The 20,444-nt window shown below is 39.6% G+C and overlaps 2 protein-coding genes across 2 annotated transcripts; both read left to right on the top strand.

The window, feature by feature from the left end:
* Window positions 1-5,149: 5,149 nt before the first annotated feature.
* LOC308095909 (rRNA-processing protein UTP23 homolog) lies at window positions 5,150-9,093 on the top strand (the record flags this gene model as incomplete). The annotated part of the gene is made up of 3 exons (XM_080443061.1): window positions 5,150-5,521; window positions 7,638-7,812; window positions 9,076-9,093. Exons 1-3 carry the CDS (start codon window positions 5,334-5,336, stop codon window positions 9,091-9,093), a joined length of 381 nt encoding a protein of 126 aa, XP_080299187.1. The 5' UTR covers window positions 5,150-5,333.
* Window positions 9,094-9,099: 6 nt separating this feature from the next.
* On the top strand, window positions 9,100-16,636 carry LOC308095907 (protein misato homolog 1-like). The gene is made up of 12 exons (XM_080443059.1): window positions 9,100-9,148; window positions 9,492-9,567; window positions 9,927-9,978; window positions 10,172-10,316; window positions 10,494-10,608; window positions 11,557-11,691; window positions 11,893-12,045; window positions 13,178-13,309; window positions 13,519-13,703; window positions 13,852-13,956; window positions 14,085-14,197; window positions 14,320-16,636. Exons 2-12 carry the CDS (start codon window positions 9,502-9,504, stop codon window positions 14,580-14,582), a joined length of 1,464 nt encoding a protein of 487 aa, XP_080299185.1. The 5' UTR covers window positions 9,100-9,148; window positions 9,492-9,501; the 3' UTR covers window positions 14,583-16,636.
* Window positions 16,637-20,444: the final 3,808 nt, after the last annotated feature.

Genomic DNA, 20,444 nt, shown 5'->3' on the forward strand with positions numbered 1-20,444 from the left:
TTCTTGCTTGCTTTTCTCTGTATAACATTTGACATGAAATGCTGTACTGTATATCGTTGCTGTCGGGCAGAAACCTTGTATCTCCATATTATATCGACACGTGTTAGGCATGCTGTTGCCTTACTTTAAATAAAATGTTGATTTTCTTCTTTTTTTTTTCATTAAAGACAGAGTGCCTTGGAATTCTACAGTCCACTCCATACCACTTGGGAGTCAAGCAGTACTTCTTGGATTTCTTTTGTCATACACTCTACTATGCCGTTCACGTGAAGATGCTTCGTCGGTTTCTACAGAAGGAATCAATCACTGCACTGAGGGAGGAAGAGCAGCAGAAGAGTCAGATGATGGAGACGACTGAGGGTCTGAACAGAGACATCATCAACCCTTTCAAACACAGTTAGAACCATAGAAGAGGAGCTGAGAGTGAGACCTGGACATATCTCACAAGCTTTCATCCAACCTCAACACTAAATACACAAAACATTTGTTTTTCTTTTTTTGCAGTAGAAGGCCCAATGTAGGGTAGATTGTGTTAAATTGTTTTTACCCTTTGCCTCCCCGGCCCCCCGGCCCAAACACACACACTCACACTCCATCCATCTATCCACTTAACCATACTCTTTCCTTCCTCTCTGTCTGTTGTGTTCCAATCTCCAGGCTCCTGAGCCTCTCAGTTCTCTCAAGGTCGATGGCTGAAAGGGCAGCGCTAAGATCTCATCTGGATGGAGAGATCCCAAACCTACACCTGCCAGACAGAGGTCAGCATCATCATCATCACGCACTAACTAACACACTGGGTACATTCTGTAGTATCCTACAAGCAGGCAGAGGTCATCATCACACAAGTGTTACTCAGCTGTCATGTTAGCCAGTTGTGTAATTAGTGTTGGTCTCATTCACTGTGTAGTGATTTATGGCCGTTTTCACCATAGAACGTGTCAGGAGAACGCTTCATTCATTCATTCATCCATCCATTCATCTTTGGCCAGTATGGTTGTACAAGGTACCTCTGTGGTCAGAATGTAAACAGTCTATGCCGTTTTAATATTATGCTTTATAAGATATTATTCTATTCTTAATTTTATGGAGTGATGTGTGATCTGCATTTGTGAGTCCTAATTTGTATTTTGTGTTAAACCCAGGGTACAGTAATGTAAAAGACTAAATGGGTTTAGGTTGTTTTTGCTTGTCTGTGAGACGTTGTTCTGCATTCATTCATCTCACATCACTTTTCTGTGTGACACTCTTCTGTTTAAAGTGGACATAGTGAGGAAAGAGGACTGCTCATCATGCCTGTGGAGAACTGACTGCTCATCGTGCCTCTGTTCACTGCTGCTCCTACTGCATACTTGGACAACATTGGTTTTTCCATTCTCTCCATTTATTTTTCTATATTCGTATGTTTTGGACTGAGGACAATTATAAAGGGGCCCTTTTGGATACTCAACGAGAGATTTTGTTTTGTTTTAGTTGAGTACCGTTCAGTCTTAATATCTCAGAAAGGACTTATTTTCTTTTTTTGGTTCAAAGGGCAATAGGCTACATTTCAGGTTTGACTGATCTTAGAACTGTGTACATTCTATATGCCCTGCTAAGCATATAAGTACTGCATACATAGTGAAACTGAGAAACATGACCATAGAATTGATCTCCCGTCTCCCTAGAGTTCCCGGCTCCCAAGTACTCTTGGACCAGAGAATTGGACAGGATATTGTTTAGCAGGTGTACGAGTGTCATTTTTGTTAATAAGAAATCCTAGTTGTGACCTGTGACCTTTAAGCCATATGTAATTTGTTGTACGACAGATTGTAAAAAAATATCCATTCCACAGGGTCGCAACATTCTAGTCTAGTTGCGGCACGTTGTGACCCTGTACACTATCAGCTATTGTAGCTATTTTGGAACATTTTAAAAGGTTTGCCTACAATGACATGCCCAAAATAGGGAGGCCATGTTGAAGGTGTTAGAATACAATATATTGACCATGTCTAACAAAAACAAACTTTTCAGTATTGCTTGTATTGCCTCTAAAACTATTGGCCTTCCCACACCCACACTTTCTGATATGAACGATAAAGCCATCACACGTTTAGCACTCGCAATAGAAAATTATACTGACAATGACCCTCAATCGTCACTTAACACTCATGCCATCCGGACGAGGATGCAGAACTTTGAAATGGCAATAAGTTGGTTATAGTTGGAGTTTTGTCCATTCAGCCATTGCTGCACTAAACAACACTGATATGTTGGTTAGTGTATCCTGGGGACTTCATGTTGTCATGGTGTTATGATGTTTTGTGTTATATTATGTATGTTCTGTGCAACAGACTGTGAAGCTGAATATCCCTGTGGGACAATAAACACTATTATTAACCAATAAGTAGTTCATGTTTGCCTTCTATTGATGATGTTATACCAGGAGCATTTGATCATTATTCATGTTACATTATTACAAGCAGCGTATTAGTACTCTTTATGGGTCAAACTATTCCTGCCTTCCAGACATTTTTGTTGTATATTAAAGGTTAAAACAAGTGTTAAATTGCTCAATAGTCTAATAGTAATCATTGCTATAGATAGAGATGTTTCAGTAATAGGGTTATCCTTGTCTCTCCAGCTCTTTAGTAAACAGAAAATAAATTTTCAGGTCAGGATATCAATTTCATCCAATCAGGAGAGAGAACTCATACAGGATAAACTAGTGTAATTGTAAGTGATGAAATAAATAAATGAGCAGACAAATTGGAACTGTAACACCATCTGCAATTTTTTGTGAGATTTGGTGTAAGTCATAGGCTTATTCAAATTGTTAATAACCTGTATTATTGTATATGAGCTGTTTGAACTTGTAAGATGTGTGTCAATGATTGATTCCCAAAAGTAAGGAACAAAGTGTTTCCCTTATCAGATCAATAAGGGACACCAAATAAGGGACACTTCTGTATTTCATTAGGTGCTGTTCTTCTCTGGCTGACTTGTCAGTCTGAACTGAGCTCAGTTGAGTTTTTGACCTTCATAAAACTAACGACAAGCGCCATCTTGTGGCGAAAGCAGGAATAGCCTTTAATACTGCTCATGAACTGCACGGACGTCGGACACACAGAAACGATTGATGATTTAACGTTACAACCACGTTAATTATGATTCAATAGGCTTATTACAGACAGGCAAACTGCACAGCGGCAGACAGCCTTGCAAAGACAAACGACAGCCTACTATTACCAGTCCTGCTCCTTGCATTTGCACAGCGGCAGCATTACAAGAAAAAACAGAAACACAGGTCCTGCGTAAATTACGCATTTTACGCAGCAGCATAATGCACACATTAAATGAACAGTGGCCAACTTAACCAAGCTCACAGGACAGGTACTCTGGTAGTACAGACTGTACTGTGTACAGTACAAAAATATGCAATGGAGAGGCAGAGAGAGAGAGAGAGAGAGAGAGAGAGAGAGAGAGAGAGAGAGAGAGAGAGAGAGAGAGAGAGAGAGGCAGGAGATGCTGTCGGTTTACAGGTAACTGGATAAGTAAATGCACAGCAGCATTGCTCCAAAGAAAAAAACTATTATGCAGGCACAGACATGAGCTGCACAGCATAAAATAAAGCCATCTTACCTGAAGCCTTGCGTTCTGGTGAGAAACTTTTAACAAGGCATGTATTGTATGTCCAATGTGTCCAGGATGGCACAGTGCGCATGCATCACAGCAAACCTTACTCTTGCCTTTTCCAGTTGTTAAATCCTCCCTTAGCGAACGAACTGCCACTGTTGTCATGCAACAATCCAAAGGTTGGCACGGAGAACTTTGAGAGAACATTTCAACGAAGCTGGTTTGAGAAATGGCAGTGGTTGCAATGCATTGAAGAAACAGAACAGACTGTGTGCTTTGCGTCATTTGCAACAAAACAGTGACCAAGGGATTCCCCTGAAATTCCTGAAATCAAATGCAAATGAGATTTCCGGAGGGGGGGGGGGTTACCAGGCTAGACCTGAGAGGCTGTCTGTGCACCCCATAGACCATATTCACACGGCGGCCATGTTTCTATGAAGTCAATGAAAGTAGCCACCCCGGGTGGCAGCACTTTCAATGTTAAATTCCAATATGGCCGCCGTGTGAATATGGTCTATGGTGCACCGTTACAATCATGCGCATTCCGTATTGAACTTTGAGTGACCCGGGCCGGTGTGATTACTTTTCTGCTTTGGCAATGTAAACGTATGTTTTCTCATGCCAATAAAGCCCTTTGAATTGAAATTGAATTGATTACTAAAAACAACACACACACACACACACACACACACACACACACACACACACACACACACACACACACACACACACGCACACACGCACACACACGTGCGCGCGCAGTCACACTGTGTGTGGATGCAAGAATAGCAGCCTGGTGTTGGTAAACCAACCCAAACCAGCTTCCATCTGTTTTATCCACAGGGAACAATGTTTTTTTCTTATGTATAAGCAAATACCTAACTCTATGGCAAATACACGTAAATATTTTAATGGTTTGAATTTATCTAGTCAATAACCCCCTCTCAACTATTTTTAAATGGCTAATTATCGTTACGTGGTTCCTATTAGAATAAAATAAATAATGGGCTGGAACAAAGATCTTAAATAATCTTTGTTTCCGTCCGGACTCAATACCAGTGGCCAGCGTTGCCATGTCGGCTTATTATAAGCGACTTTGACTTTTTCTGTAAAGTTGCTTGAAAATGCTTGCAGTTACGGGTTGTGTTTTTTGGGGCTTGTTTCTAAAGTGTACATGCTTATTTAGGCTTGTTTCAATAATAATAATAATAATATTTAAACCAGTGGTTCTCAAACATTTTAATAAAAATGTTTTGTGCCGAGGGGAGCATTTGTGTTGTTAGAATGTTTTAAAAATGTATATTCAAAAATATTCCCCATTTTATTGCAAGAGTTTTTGAAAATAACATATCTACAAGCTCACGATTCGACGCGTTGTGAGCTTGTAGATCGGCTATTTTCAAATAGCCAATTAAAAAGCGCTCATGTGACCTAAGTTGCTTCTTTTGGGCTTGTTTTCCTAGACCCGGTTGCTTATTTCTCTCCCAAAACCTGGCAACACTGCTAGAAGCACCGCCATATTGAATGTTTACCCTGCCATGCTGGGTTGTAGGCTGAGTTAAATACCATTATGTTAACATTAGCGATCAAAACCTTACATGTAAAGTAGCTCTTTGATTCCTTACATCCAGCTCCATAAAGTCTAACATTTTAGGTGATAAAAGGCGGATTATTAATCATTAGTTAGTTTAATAGCTCTCTAGTTTTGCTGTCCAGGCACCATGAAAATCAAACGACAAAAGCAAGCCAAGAAGAACATAAGCTTCTACAAATACAACTTTAACTTCAGGCAACCCTTTCAGATCCTCATCGACGGGACCTTCTGCCAAGCGGCTCTGAAGAACAAGATCCAGATCAAGGAGCAGCTGCCCAAGTACCTGATGGGAGAGGTGACACTCTGCACCACCAAGTGAGTATATAATATTATGTGTAAATACCTGATGGGAGAGGTGACACTCTGCACCACCAAGTGAGTATATAATAGCTCTGGTCCATAGCCTAGACAGTGGGGGAGAGGAACTCCACTGTCTAGGCTATGGACCAGAGCTATTATATAATATTATGTGTAAATACCTGATGGGAGAGGTGACACTCTGCACCACCAAGTGAGTGGACTTGGACTTGTTGTCTGCTTTCATACTAGCCATGGTTCACATGACGCTTGTATACAAGCGTCATGGTGCCGAGTCCCCCTGGTCTAAAGTTGTGTTCGATTTTTTCACATTGCCATCTCTCACATAAACATAAACGTTCAGATTTCAAATATAAAGTGCTTACCACCGAGCCACGGATGTTACAAGGCGATGCGGACCGCGATGAGTACCCGTATCTCCCGTATTGTTCAATAAAAAGCATTTTAATCCCATCGCCGGCCATTTTCTCCAAATTGTCTCCGATACTTTCAACCATGCGACACTAATGGTTGGGAGGTGTATTGCACTCTGATACATTACAAAACAAAAAAAACAAAAAAAAAAATGGCCGGCGATGGGATTAAAATGCTTTTTATTGAACAATACGGGAGATACGGGTACTCATCGCGGTCCGCATCGCCTTGTAACATCCGTGGCTCGGTGGTAAGCACTTTATATTTGAAATCTGAACGTTTATGTTTATGTGAGAGATGGCAATGTGAAAAAATCGAACACAACTTTAGACCAGGGGGACTCGGCACCATGACTGTCATGGTATGACAGTCATGTTTCAGGGCTACTTTCATACTAACAGTGGTGGAAAGTAACTAAGTACTGTACTTAAATAAAAAAAATGTTTTTACTTTACTGGAGTATTTCCAATTTTCAGTACTTCTACTCCACTACATCTCAGAGGCAAATATTGTCCTTTTACTCCACTACAATTATTTTACATTTTGAATTCTGGACTTTTACTTGATACTTGATACTTTTCAGTAAAACTTTTGAGTACATTTTCCACCACTGCATAGTAAACATGGCTTAAAGGTGTACTAGTACGTGGTTTTCTTGGTTAACGTAAGTGTTAAATAGCTCTATATTCCGATACCAAGCAATCATTGTTGTGTTTGTTCAGTAACAAACATCCTGTCCCCACTACAGCTCTTTAGTAAACAGCAAATGGGTTTTCAGGTCGGACACCAATTTGATCCAGTCAGGAGAGAGAAAGGATACAGGATAGACAATTGAAATTGGAAGTGATGACACAAAGAAATGACCACACACAATTGAAACTGGAACACTAAAATCGAAGCTGATAACTGAAAACAAAACATTTTCACAAAAAACACTTAAAGGGATACTTCACTTTCGGCGGGGGGAAACATTTAAAAAATATATTAAAAATAAATGAAAAAAGTAATGGAAAATTCATGGCCCCCTCACGCATTAGAGTGTCCTACTAATGTGTGAGGGGGCCTTTATTTTGCCATAACTTCTTTCATTTTTTTTTAATATATATTTTTAATGTTTATTTTATGTGAAAGTGAAGTATCCCTTTAATAGGCTCTATGCACAGCAGCCACATTGGAAAGAAAGTGGACCTCTTCCTCACTTCCTTCACAGGTGTTACCAATGATACTAATGAAGGCTCTGTTCCTTGTAGCACAGTGGTTCTCAGACTTTTTAGTTTCAAGGACCCCATAACTCTGAGAATGTACAAATTACGGGTCCATTTGGTTCCATTTGTACACTATGGGTCCATTTGGTTCCATTTGTACACTCTCAGTTACACACCTGTAAGGGGCCATCTGGAATCCCCTCAAGGAACCATACTGTAAGGGTCCCTGGACCCCACTTTGAGACCCACTGGTGTAGCAGAGTGTCTCCAGTGAGCCAACATGCACAATATCAGCACCCTGACTCTGGTTGACCAGAATGGAACAGAGCCTTAATAGTATCATTGGCAACACCTGTGAAGGAAGTATGGAAGAGGCCCAATTTCTTTCCTATATGGCTGCTGTGCATAGAGCCTATAGTTATCTTAAAGTGTATCAATTAAACTCATGTCATTGTCATTGTAGCATAATTGTTTCAATCTCTCATGCACTACAGTTGTGCACTGAAGGAACTGGAGACTCTGGGAAAGGAACTGTACGGGGCCAAAATGATCCTCCAGAGGTTTCAGGTCAGGAACTGTCGTCACCTCAAGGTTCCCGTTCCTGCCTCGCAGTGCCTGCTCTCCATGTTAGAAGACACAAACCCACACCACTACTTTGTTGCTACACAGGTTTGTATAATTTCACAATTAATTTAAAGGTTTATTCTCTTTAGCACTTGTATAAGAGGATATGAAGAACTTTCAGGCTTTGTATGTACCTTTAAAATAATCGAATATAACGTCTTCTCTTCAGGGAATACAAACTGTTATTCTGTCTTACTTTCGGGACTGAAATTAGGCGGCATTAGAGTACTACGTTTGTTTTTAGGCATTTAGCCTATGTACTTATACACACCAAACAGTGATGTAAAACAAGTACAGCAGCAGAATAACCTTCTGTTCCTACAGTAGCTTGCTGAAATTTACAATGAGCATCAGAGCTGTAGTACCCACTATCCAGACAAAGTTGACAAAAATTGTATTGAAAAATTGAATTGAATGACATTTTTAGCCACACACTTCTTCTTCTCATGCCTTAGTTTAACCCATTAAGACCTGAGGCCGATTCTACAAATGTCTTCTAGTTAAATCCTAACAGTTTTTCAGAACGTATGTTGCAATATCAGTGGTGCTCCAACTTTTTCTAAATTATAATTCCAAAATGATATGTATTTGGCCGCTGACCCTCATCTCAAAATATTTTGTTCCAGGGACCCCCAGAAGCAAAGATTTGAGTTAAAAATGTTCGCTTCATATATAAAACAATATATATTTGGGACAATTTTCTCTATTTTTTTTAATAGAGGCTATGAGCGTGACATCATCGTACCCGGATGTTATGCAGGAATGCCTACTGAGTCGTTCAGTGTGACAGGATAAAGGACAGCCTTCTTCAAGCTGATGCCGTTAGGCTATGAGTTCTGCCGATTTTGTGCCATGTGCCATGGTCGTTAAGTGTGCTTCTACCATAACCAGACAAACTGCTGCAACAATTATTTTACATGTTTCATGTGTTAAAGCACAGGAATCAAACACTACTGTATCTGCTAGTCTATGTGTACACAGTTTTGTGTAAAAATATCTGGAGATATTTCCACTGAATCATCAATCCAAGTCTGAGTCTAAATCTTCCTCCATTTATTTGTTTTTTTTTGTTTTTTGTTTTATTCAAGGTAAATATTGCCCCAACATATGTCAGCTGAAATACTGTAGGTTGTAGTTTCATCACACACACAAACGGGTAGACTCCATTCAATAATTGGCACAGTGTGAAAGATTTTAGCATGGTCAAAAATGGACAGGCGTTTGATTCATAATGTCTGGTCCTACTAAAAAACACAGCCTGTTACACTTGTTAAGTTCTCTCTCTCTCTCTCTGTTCCTCTATAACAGGTAGTCTTCCGACTCTAAGGCAAGAGGGAAGTCTGTATGAAACAGACCAAGATGGCAATATTGCTTTCACATGGTATGTGTGTTTCAGATATGCTGACATTCACCGATATGTGAGTGTACTGTATATGTCAGAATATTATTTGGCTGCTTAGAGGATACCAACAACTAAATATAGTATAAATGAATATTTCTTTTTCTTTTTCCTGTCCCATGCGATATAAATTGTGAACCACATTTCACAAACAGTACTCAAAAACCCCTTTAATCTCAAAAACCCTTTTATTGTCAATTTCAAATATATTGAATATTCCTCCCATTACAAAAATATGAAAATATTTAACATTTTGGTCTAAGTATCTTTGCATAACAAGTTATTGGTTCTTTGTCTCAATATGAAAATGTGCTCCACTTGGCAGGGAGGGAAAAATGATGCTGCACAAAGAGACTCCCACGACAAAGAACCCCTTCCTCCAAGACCTGGACAAACTAGATGTGAGTATTTATAATGAGATGAAAATCCTGTGCATTACGATATGTTATGTTATTTAAATTTATCTTATGACACAATGCTTGTAAATAGTCATTTGAAAATGAAAAAGGAAAAGCGGTTCTGTCTTCTGTGACATCGACATGTAATTATTTTCAAAAGAAAGGACGGTTATGTTTCAGACAGCTCTGAGAGCATAGCGTTTGTTTATTATTCATTCCATCACTGGGAAAAAAAGAGTCCTAAGATTAAAGGACAGGGCTTTGTTTTTCATCCACTTACAACTTTCATGTGCATAGTACTGAACTTGAATCATGAAAACATCCTCATTCAATCTTATTTTGACGTCTATCTTTCTTTTCAGAAGGGGGAGGTATTTACTGATTTAGCCTCTGAGTCTCACCCTCAGTGCTCAGGTAATAGAACGATCCAACAATTTTCTCAGAACTCCTAATCAGCAATTTTCTCTTAAATATGTATTTATATTATTTTTATTAGCAATTGTTTGAACTTTGCATGTGATATGTAAATGCAGTTTATGGTGTTCCCTTCTGCGTGTAATTAAAAGTAACCAGAGATCATTCATAAAACTCCTGTTGTCAACTGCAGTGAGCATGGCTACTGTGAACGACCATCTGGAGCGTTTGCAGAACACCTACAGGTTGGAGGGCAGTGTGAGGGTATGGTCTGACTTCCTCAGGATCCACCTGCACCCTCGCACCATCTCCGTCATCCACCAGTACAACCATGATGGGTGAGGGGCAGCGCCGATCCACTTTACACACATTCTTGGAGGAGCGATGTGGGACTATTTGGGATGTCCAGATTATGTTATAGAGTTATCTGGGACACCATAGTTCATTATATTCAGTTTCATGATATAGATGCCATGTCAGAGTCTCAACAACAGTGTGCATGTGTGGATGTCCAGGGAGACTCACCGTCTGGAAGCGTTTGGCCAGGGAGAGGCACTGCTCCAGGGATCTGTGTTGGAAGAGCTGGAGGACAGACTGCACTTCTTTGTGGAGGAATGTGATCATCTTCAGGTAACTACAACACATACACACTTAAACTCTACTCATTGTTTTGATTTAGATTTTAAATAGTTTCATTGTACACACTCTCAATTTACAATTTAGCTCCACCTCTCATTTCACACACGCACACGAAATAGTGAGCCTCATTCACAAAACTTTGATTTGTTTGCAAACTTAGGTGTATCATTTGCCACATTGACACTGGTTTGTAAATCGATTGAGCATTCATCATTTGATGAAGTTATAGCTATAGTTATATAAGCTAACATAGATTCTTGCTCCTTGCTCCCCCCCCTCTTCTTTTCCTTTCTTACTGAAAACAACAAAAACAATGGCGCTAGCACAAAAACTAATTTCCCCCACTTCATTTCACCTGTAAACCTAAAGGGACATTTGTAGGTAAAACATTTTTAGGGTAGCTTTATTTTGAAAAGTGTTGGTTTATTTTATTTTTTCAGGGTTGTTTTTTTTCAAGGTGCAGGGAAAAAACTAAGTTGGTGAATTGAGTTTTATTTTATTTTATTCGTCCACATTTGTTTTTCACAAACTTCACAAACTAATTCACTAACTTTGTTTTTTGTAAAGCTACTCCTATTTTTTTTTTACCTACAAATGTCCCTTAGGGGCTCTGTATAAACCTGTGATGAGACAAAGTGGATTCTAGACACTTGCATGAGCGCATTAATATCAAATGTGATCATAATTATATGCATGTTCTATTATAGGTGCATTACACTGAAGATTATAGAGGAACTTGGGTTAAGTCGGGTACATCCAATTACTACTGTATCTACTTTATTTCAAGTGCATTTGTGATGTTGACCAAAAACGGGAACATATTTACTCACTAGTGAAAGTACTCTTATCATTTCTTCCTTCTGTCCTTTTCTTCATTCCCTTCTTTCTTTTCCCATTACTTCCATCTCTTCCTCTTCCTGCATCCCTTGTTTCTCTCAGGGGTTCCAGGTGCTGTGTGACTTGGCCGATGACTTTTCCGGCCTGGGATCAAAGGTCACAGAAATGCTGCAGGACTCATATGGTGGGAGAGGTATCCTAACCTGGGGGCTGGCACCTGTCAGCCACCCAGATTCGGTGAGTAATGAGAAACGTTCTATGGTAGCTATCTGCAAAACTCCCCAAGATTACAGTTTTGTTCATTGTCTAACCCTGTCATTTAACCCAGAGGTAGTTTATCGTTCTTTTGTCATTTTTGTTTGTAAAAGCACCATTTCTTTTTATACTGCTGCAACAAACAAGGCTTATTTTGTAATGCTATTGCTTCTGTTGATTCAGACTCCAATGAAGGACCTCTACCACCTGATGAACTGTGCATTAGGGACAGTGCATATGGCCAGGCACAGTTCTTTCTTCTGCCCTATGACCTTGAGGGGTGGGCTGGGCAGACGACCCACCTCTCCCATGGCCTTTCCTCATCTAAACTACAATGTGAGTCTCACTTATCAGTTTCTCTCTCTCCAGACTGTTTTCTTAGTTTTGTTTTGCACCCTGTCCATCCATGAGTGTGTGTGTGTGTGTCCGTGTGTCCGTCTGCGAGCAGCTAATCTCCGGTACCGTTGGCCTGGTTGCAGCGAAACTGTGCACACACACTCCCTGGATGCCAGAGCAGAACCTCTGCCCCAAATGTTTCACATGGGCCTGTTGTAGCGTCACCAGGAGGCCGATTTTTGCAAAACACATTTTTTAACAGTACTCCTACAGATTTTGTCCAAACACACGTAAATCGGTACACAGCAGTATCTCTATAGTCATTAAACGAAACAGATTTTTTAACTGATTATTTCAGATTTTTTTAACTGTTTTTTTTTCAGATCTTTCATATTCTATCCTGATTGGCTAAGATTGTCTTCCAAAGTTTGCAGTAGTGCTCCATTTTGAACAAAATGCCACAAATCCTGAACACAGCTTGTGATTTCCGTGAACTTTTGCATGCACATTCCCACTAGGCCGAGGAAGAAAAGCCACTTGAATTTTCAAATCAGCCTTATGGTGGCGCTATAACAGGCCGATTTGCTTTTTTACCTATAACTTCACAGATTTGCATAAAACTTTGTATGCTTACTCCCTAGAGGCCAAGGAAAAACCTTTGCCCTGCATTTTTCACATCTGCCTTTTATAGCGCCACCAGGAGGCCGACTTATGTAAAACATTTTTTTTATATTATTTCAGATTTTATCCACATTTCACGCACATCGGTACACATGATCTCTTTAGTGATAAAGACGAATCTGTTGGATTTTTCATATGCCATCCTGATCGGCTAAGATTGACATCTAAAGTTTGCAGGAGTGGCCCGTTTTGAACAAAATGCCTCAAATCATGAACGCAGCGTCCGATTGTGGTGAAACTTGCGTTTACATTGCCCTATTATAGCGCCACCAGGAGTGTCCGACACAATTGAACTCGGGCGGTGTGGGGGGCGAGTGTTTTAATCCTTTGCCATCCAGACACCCTCTGCCTGCCATTCCTAATTGCCAGTTTACCATAGAGATTTTCCAGTTTTATTTAATTTATCAATTGATCTGTGTCTAAGTACATCTTTATATTTCCTTTGTGCCAGCCCTTACTGTGGTACCACAGCAGCGCTGTCCTGGCTCTAGGTCTGGATGCCCTTACTGCATCCTACAGGCTGAGGAACAACACTGTCCCCATGTGGCAAGTGGCAGATGCGCTGGCCTCGTCCGGGAAAAAGGTGACTTCATGCTCTCATGTGAACACAATAGTTTCTTTCTATGTTGTTTTATAATGTAGCTTACCTGTCCTAGCACCACTGGACTTAAGGTTTTAGGGTCATCATATGTGATCATCATCAATGTTAAATGTGATTGTCCTCTATGAGGTTTCCTACATACCATGCAAGAGGCTTTTAGCTTGTACTCAGTGAGGTAATGTTAATTTCAGGTGGTGGCTGCGTATGGTGCCGTTCCCTTTCCCATGATGCACGGCAGCTGTCTCCCTGATGCCTTGACATCCTGTGCTGATGCACTACCATGGAAACCCTTATCAGCTTGCCCGGAACTTGGTGATGGTCGATGTTACGGCCAGATGGTAACACTCAAGGGCTTGGAGGGACAGAGCCTGGTCAGGTCAGCATCTTCCCCAAATGAATGAATAAATTACTGTTGATTTTCTTTCTGCCATAAAACGTTCCATAGCCCAGATAAGCATCTTCCACGTGACTTTTGTAATTCTTGATGAAAAAACAACTACAAAAACTACGATCCATGCTATCAGGTCTCTGGAACCAGGAACCCAGCCACGCACTCCCATGTACAGCCTTAACCGTGGGGAAGATGTCCTTGAAGACTACATCAGATCCTTCTATCCTACCACACCTCTGTGAGTTCCCCATTCACACACACACACACACACACACACACAACAGATAACTACTATTTTGTATGTAACTACTACTGATTGACGGTTTCTGCTCTTGTCTTTTTGCCTCTCTCTCCTTTGCTGTACAGGGCATTGCATCTGGTGTCAGTCCCCAGCAAACTGACACCTCCTTTCCCACACATATGCAGCCAGTCTCTTGGTGAGCAGGGCTTATTACAGAGTCAGGCCCCTCCCCGTGGCTGTGAGTATACAGTGATTTTTTTCTGAACAAAACCGATTCTGATTCATTTCTTTCAAGTGGAGCCTCTGTGATTTTTGCCTTCCTTTCTTGAACTTCTGTTTCTCTTTCTTCATTGTGTGCAGCCTCAGCACCAGTAGTCTCTTCCCTGCCCATCCTGACCTCCCTCCAGTCAAGCCCCGCGGTCGGCCAATGGCTGTCAGATATGCACCGCGGTGTCAGCACCCTTAACATTGGCCGTGTGGCCCCCAGCTTCCTCTCACAAGGACCTGAAATGGCTGACTACCTGGAGGCTCTGGAGGAGCTGCGTCTCCTGGCCCGATGTTACCGGGATGACAGCGGTGGAGTGTTACGCTCTTCTTCGGAGGAGGATGATGATGATAACTGACAATGACGTTATTATGAGAGTCTGTGTTTAGAAGAGTTCCATGCACTCCATAGTCATGTGGATAGACTGATGTCCACTGACATATATACAGTATGTCAGCCCAACAGCTGTGTATTCACCCTGCCGATCAACATATGCACCTTTCATACATAGTGAGAAGAAAAAGAGCTGTACTTCTTCTGGTTTGGATGAGGACACAAAGTCACAGAATGAGGTGAAACGGTTAGTAGATTGCACATTAACCAGAAGAAAGAAGCCCGTCTTGTTAAGATGTAAAAAAAAAGCATTAGCCCACAGTAAATCTGTTAATTTAACACTGAGAGTGTGAGAATGCCATTTCCATTTTTACACTCTAGTTAAATTAACAATGAGGATTTTACAGTGCACAAGGAACTGTTATGTTTCTTAATGTGTAATTAAATGTGTTTTATACTAAGTGCTTTTGTTTTCAAAAAGTACATCATTACAATATCTAATACCTGTCTTGAAGACATCAAAGCCGTTGTTTAGTGCCAAGAAGTTGTTGAAAGAACGCTTTTTCATTTATTTTACTTAAACCGGTTGATATGGACCTATAATTGTTCATCAGGGATGTGTATAGAATATTGTAATTTAAGAGTGGCTTGATGACTCCGTTTTCCTTTTGGAAAAGCTTGTTGGCCGAATATCAAGGCTGCAGGAGGAGGATTTCAAATGTTGCATAATGTACTCCAGGTTTTTATGGGGAGATAGAGGACTCACTCATTCAGACACTACATGACATTGGAGCATCCCATTGGTGCAGCTCTGCACTCTTTTGGGAGGGAGGGGGTCATTGGCAGAATCTTAAGTTTAGTTATGCCTGGCAATGAAGAACAGATATAGAGTAGGGGTTAGTTGTTCCTGTTAGGAGGGGAGGTCTGCTGCCTCCTGTAGATAGTCAGGGCCGGTGTAGCTGCTACCGCTCCTTGTGTGTTGCTTCTCATCGTCTGGTGTGACATTGACACCCGACTCAGTTCTGTCCATGCCGTCCAGCAAAGCTAGTTCCCCAGGGAAATGGCTTTAAAGTAGCATGAAGTTGCATAGGTGTAAACTGGCCTTAAGCCTTTGTAGCACAAGCGATATGACAGGGGTTTATAAGCTGAAGGTTTAGGTTTCCAAGCTGGTAAGGAACATTTTCACACTAAACTCTAAAAGATCCTCTCTAAACTCTATAAAGTTAACTATTTTCAATGCTGTGGCATGAGAGCTATGCCCGTGGTGTGTAAACCAAAGGTTTGGGGTTCAAGACCAGAGTTTGGCAAATTTTCACTCTCCATCTAAATTCTACAAGGTTAAGTATTTTTTTCTCACTTGCATCTTCCATGCTTCCGTGGCATGAGAGCTATGTCCAATTGTCCATGATTTGTAAACCAAAGGTTTGGGGTTCAATTCCACCATTTGGCAGATTTTCACTCTCCATCCTCTACAAGGTTAACGATTTTGTTCTCACTATTACCTTCCATGTTTCTGTGGCACGAGAGTTATGTCTATCAATTGTAAACTAAAGGTTTGGGATTCAAAAACAGACATCTAATCCAAATAAAGGATCAATCAAATGCCACAATAAACTAGAACAGGAGTCAAACAAAACTATTAATATGAAACACTGGGAGAAAAAAAATACTAAAAGGAAATCTCAAAAAATGAAATGCTTTAAAAAAAAAATACAAATAATAAAATGAAATTCTAATGTCACTTTGCTTAATATGTAAATGTCTTAAGGTAGTAGTATGGAGTATGGAGGCAGGCTGCCTCCATACTCCTCGCCTTACAAAGCCCAAAAATAAAGATTCACCGGGAACAAGATTCAAACCCACGACCTTCAAATTGAAAAATCTCTCCTTTAACGTTGCACCACCAGGCCTTCCACTCTAAAGTGATGTTTGAGGTTATATTTAAGGTCGAAGGGAGAGGTGGCAAGTCAAAAGATGAAAATCCACAGAAAACACCTCTCCCCTACAGAATGACTGTATCTACAGATACATCCACTGATGATCAGGGTTCATCATTGACACAACTGAGATTTAGGATATTGTTTAAAAACATCTGTTGGAAAACTTGTACTCTGCACCCATATTTACTTTTTCATTAGAGAAGATTAGTTTTAGCCTTAGTAATGTCGTTACAATTCATACCAATTGTCATATATTAATAATTTCTTAGTTTTAGATGACCTAAACTATAGCAGTTTTAATGACTCAGAACTAATAAAGTACATTCATTGGCTGTTATTGTCAAGTTATATTAACAATGTTGTATTATGACCACAGTTCCTCTTTGAATAGCTGTCAATTTGAGTAAATACCACTGTACACTAGTGGCATGCAGCATATCAAATCAATGATCAATTAAAGGCAGAGCCCCATACTTATACATAGCATTGATTTGTTTTGTGGTATTCTAGTGACTTTGGGATAACAAATTAAGTCAACTGAATCCAACCACTTTACACCAATGTATGTGTACATTGCAATTAAGATCAATCACTTAAAGGTAGGGTAAGTGATATTTTTGGGTTAAAACAAAAAGTATTTTGTCCAAAGGTTAAAGCACGATATTCTGATCGTAATCATTGCTATAGAGTGTTTGTTCATTAACAGGAGTCTCCCCGTCTCTCTAGCTCTTTAATAAACAAAAAATACATTTTCCGGTAGGTGTCAAAATCTCAGCCAATCAGGAGAAAATACCAATTTTTAAGCTTCATTTTTATAGTGTTCCAGTTCCAATTTTGCCTGCTCATTTCTTAGTGTCATCACTTCCAATTTCACTTGTTTAATCTATATCCTGATTGAGTTCTCTATCCTGATTGGATAAAATTGGAAATGAAACTGAAACGAAAATGCATTTTCTGTTTTATAAAGAGCTGGAGAGACAAGGAGACTCCTTTTACTGAACAAACACTCTATAGCAATGAGTACTATCAGAATATAGAGCTATTTAACACTTATTTTAACCAAAGAAAATCACTTACCCTACCTTTAAATACAAAAATAGATCACAATTTAGGCTAATGGGAACAAAGCATTAGACTATGACATAATGTATGACTCTTTTTAACAACAGTACTATATGACATTTCTTTTCTTTTTTTAACTACAGTATTGTATGACTTAATTTTTATTGTCATCATACCGAGGTACAAAAAAATCTTGGTTAGTGTCATAATTTATGTTCTCTTTCTACTCTCTCTTGATCTGTCTGTCTGTCTCTCTCATCCATAATAACACTTAAGTAAAGGTAAGTCATTACATCTTGTGCAGTATCGTGTATCTCAGACAAATACAAAGGATGCTTCCCAATGAGGGTAAAACTATAATAAAACCGTTTGTTGCGCCTCTCTTCAAGAGAACAATACCATAAAGTGCAGTCATATTTAGATCCCATAATAAATCTGATAGTGTTACTGAGAGTAACACTGCCTCCAATACCTTTTCCTACAACCTAAATGGAAACTGGACTGAACTTGTCAATGAGGAATTTAAAATTGACTTTTTTAATAGTTTTGTCATACTTCCACCATGTCTTTCAAATATATTTCATGAATAAATGTACATAATGTGTAGGCTGCCCTTCTTAATTAGCCTATATAGACATCAATACAAGCTGGCAAGAGGTCGAGGCTGTCAGTTCTCCGAGTCACCACTAGAAGGAAGCGTTGGCCTAAAAGTGAAAGAGTGTATTTGATCCTATCCTGGTCAGCCAATGACACTCAGAATAGGTAACCTAGCTAGGGTTCGTGTGGTTTAAATGGAGGTCAACTCAGGGCCCAGCATGTACTGTTGGTGGTGTTGCTGGTGTGTGCTCCAGGAATTGTCCTCGTATCCTCTCACAACTTTGTGTCCTTCCCTTTGTCTCCCTCTCTCAACCTTATTTATCTCCCAATTTATTTCACCCCTCCCACCCCCTCCATGTTGCCCTCATTCCCTCAGCCCCGTTCACCTTTTCTCTCTTACGTTCCCTTCCTCTTCTACCTATTTAAAACCCCACCCTTATTTCTAAAGTGATTGTAGTCTTTTTGCAGCCTGTCTTCTTAACTTCCTCTAAATGGATTAATCTTTGTCTATCATTCTCTGCGTTCAGTTTCAGTTGGACAGAAATACCTACACTGTTCTGTGTGTGTCAGTGTGTGTGTGTGTGTGTGTGTGTGTGTGTGTGTGTGTGTGTGTGTGTGTGTGTGTGTGTGTGTGTGATAGAGAAATACATAAACGCCCTATAGCCTCTTAGTTCAGTGTCCATGTTGTACACAAGTCTCGATTATCTAAGCGCCACTATATAAGGGAGACCAACAGCAGGTGTCAAGTTGTTAATAATATCTTCAGATTCTAACCATTCAAACAGGTTATTCTGTGAATTATCATTCTCCATAATAAGAGAGACTAGTAGGCAGTGGTGAAAAAATAACAATTTTTTTTTACTTAAGTAAAAGTATCAATACTGCAATGTAGAAATACTCTATTACAATTACAAGAATTCAAAACGTACTTGAGTAAAAGTACAAAAGTATTGGTGTCAAAAATGGTAGAAGCCTACTCATTATGCAGAATGTTCCATTTCGCAAGTTTTTAAAATGTATTAAAATCCTTGGAAAATAGCAGATCTACAAGCTCACAAGGTGTCGCTGCATTGTGAGCTTGTAGGTTGGCTATTTTCAAATAGCCAAAGTATATAGGGCTGAAGTGGTTAATGTATGTTTTGTAGTAATAATCAAAATCTGCAAAGTAACTAACTAAAGTTTTCAAATAAATGTACTGGAATAAGAGTAACTGAGTAAAAGCTCAATATTTGGATCTGAGAGGTAGTGGAGTTGAGTAGAAGTAAAAGTATTGAAAATTGGAAGTACTGCAGACAGTAAAGTAAAAAATACTTCAAAATTGTACTTAAGTACAGTAATTGAGTAAATGTACTTAGTTACTTTAGTTTACACCACTGGAAATCTGTACATTACAACTGCGTGTGTGTGTGTTTGCACTGTGTGTATTTTAGACTTGATGTACTGTAGCCTTTGAAGAGGAATTTGTGGACGTATTAAACTGCATTTAATAATAGTTATTATTAAATCATTTTGATCTTTTTAATCATGACAACAAGTTTGTGCGCAAAGACAATTATGTGGATTTAATATAATATAAATTCTTGTTTGTATTTTATTTTTGCCGTTTAACCCTACTACTGTATTGTGTCAATAACATTGTTAAATAAAGTTAAACCCTTTAAAATGCCACGGTTTCGCCGTGTGCGGGAAAGTAGCTGATCTACAAGCTCACGACGTGACTCTGACGTGTGGCTTTGTGAGCTTGTAGATCGGCTATTTTCCCCACACGCTGCACCGCGCGCACCTTCGAACGTCGCGATGTGCATTCCTTCAACCAATGAGCGGCGTGCTTTCCACGGGAGGCCGGCCAATCAGAGGAGGCGCTCGCGGTCTGTGGACGTTATGTAGGAAACAGCAGAGAAAGTGAACCAGTCAGTGTTTGTTAATCTAACGAAGAGCATCTGACTCACTACTGCGGTAGATAACTGAAGACTAGAGACATCAACAGAGATTTATTGTCGGTTGCGTTCAGAATTGAACTGTTTTTATCGTCTTCATCGGTGGAGTTTGAGATTTATTGTTAGTTGTATTCAGAATTTAACGGTTTTATCGTCTTTTCGGTGGAGTTCATCGTTATGGTGAGTACAATAATTATGAAAATATAACTAGAGTTAGTGCTGCACAATTAATCGAAAAAATATCGTGATCTCGATTCAGACACCTATGCAATCTCGAATTTAAATTATGGCGATTTTTTTTTTTCAATTTTTTTTTTTTTTTTTTTAAACTTTTTTTACTTAATATTTTTA

The sequence above is a fragment of the Gymnoscopelus braueri genome (genome assembly GCF_963280865.1).
Source record: "Gymnoscopelus braueri genome assembly, chromosome: 11".
Lineage (NCBI taxonomy): Eukaryota > Metazoa > Chordata > Actinopteri > Myctophiformes > Myctophidae > Gymnoscopelus > Gymnoscopelus braueri.